The 6401-nt window shown below is 45.4% G+C and overlaps 1 protein-coding gene and 1 long non-coding RNA gene across 2 annotated transcripts in view; both read left to right on the top strand.

Annotated features, from left to right (window-relative positions):
- The window catches only part of LOC108801616, a 6965-nt gene extending 5377 nt beyond the window's left edge, over positions 1–1588 (top strand). Inside the window, exon 3 of the long non-coding RNA XR_001942158.1 lies at positions 1448–1588. This is a non-coding gene — a long non-coding RNA (uncharacterized LOC108801616). The remainder of the gene's footprint in view (positions 1–1447) is intronic.
- Positions 1589–1920: 332 nt separating this feature from the next.
- LOC108801614 (alpha-2-macroglobulin-like protein 1) overlaps positions 1921–6401 on the top strand; it is a 20344-nt gene continuing 15863 nt past the window's right edge. Inside the window, exon 1 of the mRNA XM_018573505.1 lies at positions 1921–1999. Coding sequence (XP_018429007.1) covers positions 1921–1999 — 79 coding nt within the window. The remainder of the gene's footprint in view (positions 2000–6401) is intronic.

Genomic DNA, 6401 nt, shown 5'->3' with positions numbered 1-6401 from the left:
CCCCCCCCCCCCCCCCTTCCTGCACCACACCAGGCCACATGCCCTTGACATTGTGAGGGTGCTTTGACAGAGGGAACCTATGGGTGGTTATTATTGTGAATAACCCCTTTAGTCTAATGATAGCACCAAAACAACATCTAAGCGTCCAAAATCAGTTGTGTTCCTTGGACCGACACATCCTCCTTCTTCAGGGCTATACCAACAGACATGAAAAGGAATACATGAGTAAAATGTAGAAAATGTATTGGTCCATCTACATTTAAAACTTGTGTATATCTAGACAAAACTCATGCAGCATGGAACACCCTAAAGACATATCTGATGGTTACCAGCAGGGCCGGACTGGGACAAAAAATAGGCCCGTCCATTTTAGACTGAGCAGCCCAATCATGTGACCCCCGAAGGCCCAGCCCAAATGCAGGGGCCTGGTCAAACACCGAACTGCAATCAAGGGGAGGGGCCAGTCGCTGGGAAGTACAGGATGGCTACACCCGACACATAAGCCTTCCTATAAACCTTGTCACAATATACAAACCTTGCAACAACCAACATGTGGGTCTCGCCAGGGTTGTGCGGCCTCTCCATGGCTGCGTGAGGGTCTCACCAGGTTTGTATGTGCGTCTTGCCAGGGGTGTGTGCAGATCTCTCCATGACTGTACGTTCTCACCAGGGCTGTGTACAGTTTGTAAGAGGCAGTGGGCTCTGTAATCAGGCAGGTACTCGCTGGGGCCTTGGCCGTATAATGTGCCTGTAGTGCATGCTCTCCCCCATCTTTGTGCCAGTAAATAGCCGCACTATTCTGCTGCTGGTGTGTACCTCCAAGCTCGTACCCTGGTTCAGCCGCACTGGAAGTATGGCAGCCACTGGAGTAAACAATCTTGGGCTCTCTTCTCAAGCCTGGTGTTCTCCGGCCGCACAACCACCACACCCCACCCCGTGTCCTCCGGCGGCCCTTGGGCAGCTGCCTGATAGTGCTGATCGCTCATAGCAGTTCATCATGGCACAGCGGGCTGGGCCGAGCTGAATACAATCAGGCTGATTGTATGCCCAAAGCCCAGTCCAGGCTTTGGGCATACACTCAGCCTGATGGTCTTACTGGAAGCTATTGCATATATTCGTTCCATATGAGAACATGATAAGAAAGCTTACTAAGCTCGTCCTGTCTTTTTTTCGCGTGTCTTCTTCCGACTAGTTATGTAGACAGGAAGGTGATCCTCATTGTGTTGTTTTGCGGAAGCTACAATGGGAACGTTTTCTGCAGGAAAGTAAAGGGGTAGAACACATAGTGGGGCATAGCCAGACATTTTGTGTATTTAGACCTAGATTTTTTTTTGTAATAAAACAAATATGTAAATATAATAAAGCAATCATTGTGTACAATAAAAAATATCATCTTCTTTGAGTTTATATAACCGGGTTCCTAATAAAAGGACTGTTCTGTATTCAGGATCCACAGGGGAACCGCCTCGCTCAATGGAAAGACGTTGCTCCAAAGTCTGGCATAGCAGAGATGTCCTACCAGCTGGCGAAAGAACCTAATTTTGGAAAATATACACTAAGGGTTAATGGTGTTACAAGGGAGATTGAAGTGCAAGCATATGGTAAGAGGCAGAAACTTTATATCATTATTTACATAAGAGTGACATGCTGTGGAGGATACAGACCTATAAGCGGAACCCTTTAAATAGATATAGGGCTGAAAGTGTATCTGAAGCAAAAACATCCCCCCAGTTTATTTGTTTTTAAGAAACCTATAAATACCTTTTTTCTTGGTGTCCCAGAAGCTTCATCTTCTTACAGCTGGGGGGGCATTGTTCCAGTACTGAGTATGTAATGACTGTGAGCCCTGCCTGTCAAATGATGCACCCTCTAGGAGGGGTGTAAATGAAAGGCTGTGCACACAGGAAATGGGTAGAATGAATGGGGTGTTCTGCCCTGAAGAGGACCTCTGGTGTTGTACCACGGAAAAAGTTGGGCACAATGCTGGAGCATGAAGAAGGTACGTGACGATTGCAATATTTATTTTTATACAGGAGGGGTGATCTACAACTCCAATTCCAAAAAAAGTTGGGACGCTGTGTAAAATCTACATAAAAACAGAATGCAATGATTTGCAACTCTCATAAATCTGAATTTTATTCACAATAAGTGAGAAAATGGACCATTTTAGGCAAAAAATAAGGTAACTTTAAAAATTGATGGCAGCAAAACTTCTCAAAAAATTAAGGGCAACAAAAAGCCAGCAAAGTAAGTAGTACTAACGACAGATAGTGGACAGATCGCAACGCCATTCAAAAATGCAAGTTAAAGCTCTATCTAGCCATTACTGCACATGATCCAGGAACGCCGCCATCTTCTCTGGGCCAAAGCTCATTTACAATAGTCTGTCACAAAGTGGAAAACTGTTCTAAATTTGATATTCTTTTTGACAACAGTGGGCTCCGCGTCCTCCAGACTAAACAGGAGAGGGACCTTCTGGCTTGTAATCAGCGATCAGTTAAAAAATCTGCATCTCTGATGGTATGAGGGTGTCTTAGTGCGTACGGAATGGGCAGCTTGCACATCTGGAAAGGCACCACCAATGCTGAAAGATATATCCAGGTTTTAGAGCAGCGTGTGCTCCCATCCAGATGATGTCTGTATCAGGGAAGGCCTTTTATATATTTCAGCAGGACAATGCTAAACCACATATTGCATCTATGTCCGGGTGTCCGGGTGCTTAACTGGCCTGCCTGCAGTCCAGACCTTTCAACAACTGAAAATATTTGGCGCATCTTGAAACAAAAAATATGACAAAGAAGACCCGGGACTGTTGAGCAGTTAGAATCCGATATCAGGCAAGAATGGGACAAAATTCCTCTCCCAAAACCCCAGCAACCGGTCTCCTCAGTTCCTAGATGTTTATAGAGGAGCCATGCTACACCGGGGTATCCATGGCCCTGTCCCAACTTTTTTGAGATGTGTTGCTGCCATCAATTTTAAAATTACTTTTTTTTTTCCTTAAAAAGGTCCATTTCCTCAGTCTAAACATTTGATACATTTTCTATTGTAAATAAAATATGGCTTTATGAGATTTGCAAATCATTGCATTCTGTTTTCATGTAGTCCCAACGTTTTTGGAATTGGGGTTATATAAATTAAAATACAATTTATGGAGCTTCACTTTAAAAACATTGTTATTTTTTGTGTCTGTGTCGTATTAGGGATCATTGGCTTTCTTAGATACAACAGAACCTAAAGGAAAATCTCTTCTAAATAAGTTGTCACCAGAACTGGTGTCCCCATTGGAAGTTTTCCCCTCTATTGCTGTACTGGTGACAACTCGGATTTCCCCTAAACTTTCAGTCCTGGTAACGATTCCCCGGGATTATTCATTATAAGAAAACAATGTTCAGTTCCATCACACGGAATGCAAACTTTCCATCTGTATATCACTGTAATCATTCCAAATTGCTGATTTTTCAATAAAACAATGATGTGATTGTCAGCATGTCTTCCCAAGTCTAATGCTGCTTTATCTTTGTATGGCGCCATCTAATATAAAGCACATTCACATCACAGTGTAAATTGCCATATTAGGTGGTACGTTTGATGTTTTGGAGCATAGCTCCATTTCACTGCTCTATCAATATGGGCGCTACTGCCATGAAGTGGCTTGCTTGTATTCATTGCTAGTGCGGCAGTCCTTCGCATCCCTCTATGGGTGTCCTGTGCGAGGTTCACAGCATAGCCATCCAAGTGATCTGGCCCTTTCAGGTGAACGAGCCTATGTGTTTTGTCCATGACTTCAGTAGACTTCATCAGAATGGGGAAGGGCCAATGTTATGTGACTTAAGGAGGTAAAAGTCTAATATTTCCTCATTAGAAAGTAATCTATTATTACTCTCCCCTGTTTCAAGGTGTTTCAAGTTGAAAATCTCTTCATGTCCATTAGAGTTAGGGTCCAAGAGATGATATGTGGGATGTATCTCCCTCTGCTCCTTCTCCTTATGTCCTATACACATCACAATATGGCTGTATTGCTGCCTGTGGCCCTGTTTAAGAAATGTTTCAAACATAAAAATGATTTAGCTCAAGTTGGGTGTCTATAAAATTCTCCTGATTAGGGATGGTCTGAGTGTACGAATCGAACATCGGCCGTGAGAGTGTTCGCCGAACGCCAAACTTTATGGGACGTTCGCGGTTTGATTGAATGCCTTCCGAAGCTCTAATTGGTTCAAGTCTTGCACCTGATCACAGGTCAGGTGCAAGACTTTGCCCAATCAGGGCTCAGTATTGAATTAGAGCCCTGATTGGGCAAAGTCATGATGACTCTGCCCAATCATGGCTCGCCTATCAGATGCTGGTAAACTACACAGTTGGCGGAGCAAGCTGTCACCGCTAGCTCCGCCCAATTCTTTATGTTTTGCTGCCATCTGTGAAAATGCCATTATGCAGCGGACGGGACGGCGGACGGCGGGTTTTTTAAAAATTATTTCTATTTATTTTTTTAATATTTTATTTTTTATTTCTTCCTCGTGGAAAACGCTGGACGCCGTGATTGACGCCGGATTACGTCGGTGGATCAATTTTTTGGGTTTTTAAAAAAAATAAAAGATTTGTCAAAAACATGTCTTTTGTTTTTTTTCCAAATAAAGGATTTTAGCAAAAGTCTGGACTTTTTAATAAATATTTTCTTTAAACCTTTAATGAATAGAGGTACCCCTTACTCATTCACAAGGGAGGGGGCGGCATCTTGGTGCCCCCTTAATTAAAGGGGTACCCCAATGCAAATGAGCCCCCTTGCCCACAGACCCCCCACAACCACCGGGTCAGGGTTGTGGGGACGAGGCCCTTGTCCCCATCGGCACAGGGACACCCTCCCAATGTGGCCTGGTCTGGGAGTGAGGGAGGGGCCCACTCGCTCGTCCCCACCCCTTTCCGGCCCTGCCAGGCCTATGCCCGGATCAAGGGTCTGGCATGGAATTTTAGGGGGAACCCCATGTTTTTTCCCCCATTTTTTTTGCCCCCTCCTTAAAATTCCTACCAGACCTTAAGGGCCCGGTATGACTTTTTTTTTTTTTTAGCAATGTTAGTTTTGCTGCAGCAGGTTCTATACATCATACAGATCCCCCACTTCACAGGCAGGTTAAGGGGACCCCCCAGGCACGATCTTTGAAGGAATTTGTTTTCATTTTTATTCTTGCCATTTAAGTGATGTTAAAATCACTGCTCCTTTAAAAACTGTATTTTTTTTTGTCATTGATTCCTGTCCCCCCGGGCAGTACCCGGACCCCCATACATGTCCCCCAGAGCAGTACCCGGACCCCCATACATGTCCCCCAGGGCAGTACCCGGACCCCCAAACATGTCCCCCAGGGCAGTACCCAGACCCCCATACATGTCCCCCAGGGCAGTACCCGGATCCCCATACATGTCCCCCAGGGCAGTACCCGGATCCCCATACATGTCCCCCAGGGCAGTACCCGGACCCCCATGCACCTTTTATGGCCAATCACTTGCATATAAGCCCCCTCAAAAGGGACAATCATTTTTGAACGTTCGACCCCCATTGACTTGCATTAGGTTCGAGTTCGTATTTGAACTTTTCGGCCGTTCGGAAGTTCCAATACGCACCGAACACGGAGTTTTGGGTTTTTAAAAAAAATAAAAGATTTGTCAAAAACATGTCTTTTGTTTTTTTTCCAAATAAAGGATTTTAGCAAAAGTCTGGACTTTTTAATAAATATTTTCTTTAAACCTTTAATGAATAGAGGTACCCCTTACTCATTCACAAGGGAGGGGGCGGCATCTTGGTGCCCCCTTAATTAAAGGGGTACCCCAATGCAAATGAGCCCCCTTGCCCACAGACCCCCCACAACCACCGGGTCAGGGTTGTGGGGACGAGGCCCTTGTCCCCATCGGCACAGGGACACCCTCCCAATGTGGCCTGGTCTGGGAGTGAGGGAGGGGCCCACTCGCTCGTCCCCACCCCTTTCCGGCCCTGCCAGGCCTATGCCCGGATCAAGGGTCTGGCATGGAATTTTAGGGGGAACCCCATGTTTTTTCCCCCATTTTTTTTGCCCCCTCCTTAAAATTCCTACCAGACCTTAAGGGCCCGGTATGACTTTTCTTTTTCTTTAGCAATGTTAGTTTTGCTGCAGCAGGTTCTATACATCATACAGATCCCCCACTTCACAGGCAGGTTAAGGGGACCCCCCAGGCACGATCTTTGAAGGAATTTGTTTTCATTTTTATTCTTGCCATTTAAGTGATGTTAAAATCACTGCTCCTTTAAAAACTGTATTTTTTTTTGTCATTGATTCCTGTCCCCCCGGGCAGTACCCGGACCCCCATACATGTCCCCCAGAGCAGTACCCGGACCCCCATACATGTCCCCCAGGGCAGTACCCGGACCCCCA

Source organism: Nanorana parkeri, unplaced genomic scaffold (genome assembly GCF_000935625.1).
Source record: "Nanorana parkeri isolate BGI_ZX_2015 unplaced genomic scaffold, ASM93562v1 scaffold2406, whole genome shotgun sequence".
Lineage (NCBI taxonomy): Eukaryota > Metazoa > Chordata > Amphibia > Anura > Dicroglossidae > Nanorana > Nanorana parkeri.
This window is presented reverse-complemented; position numbering and strand designations above follow the sequence as displayed.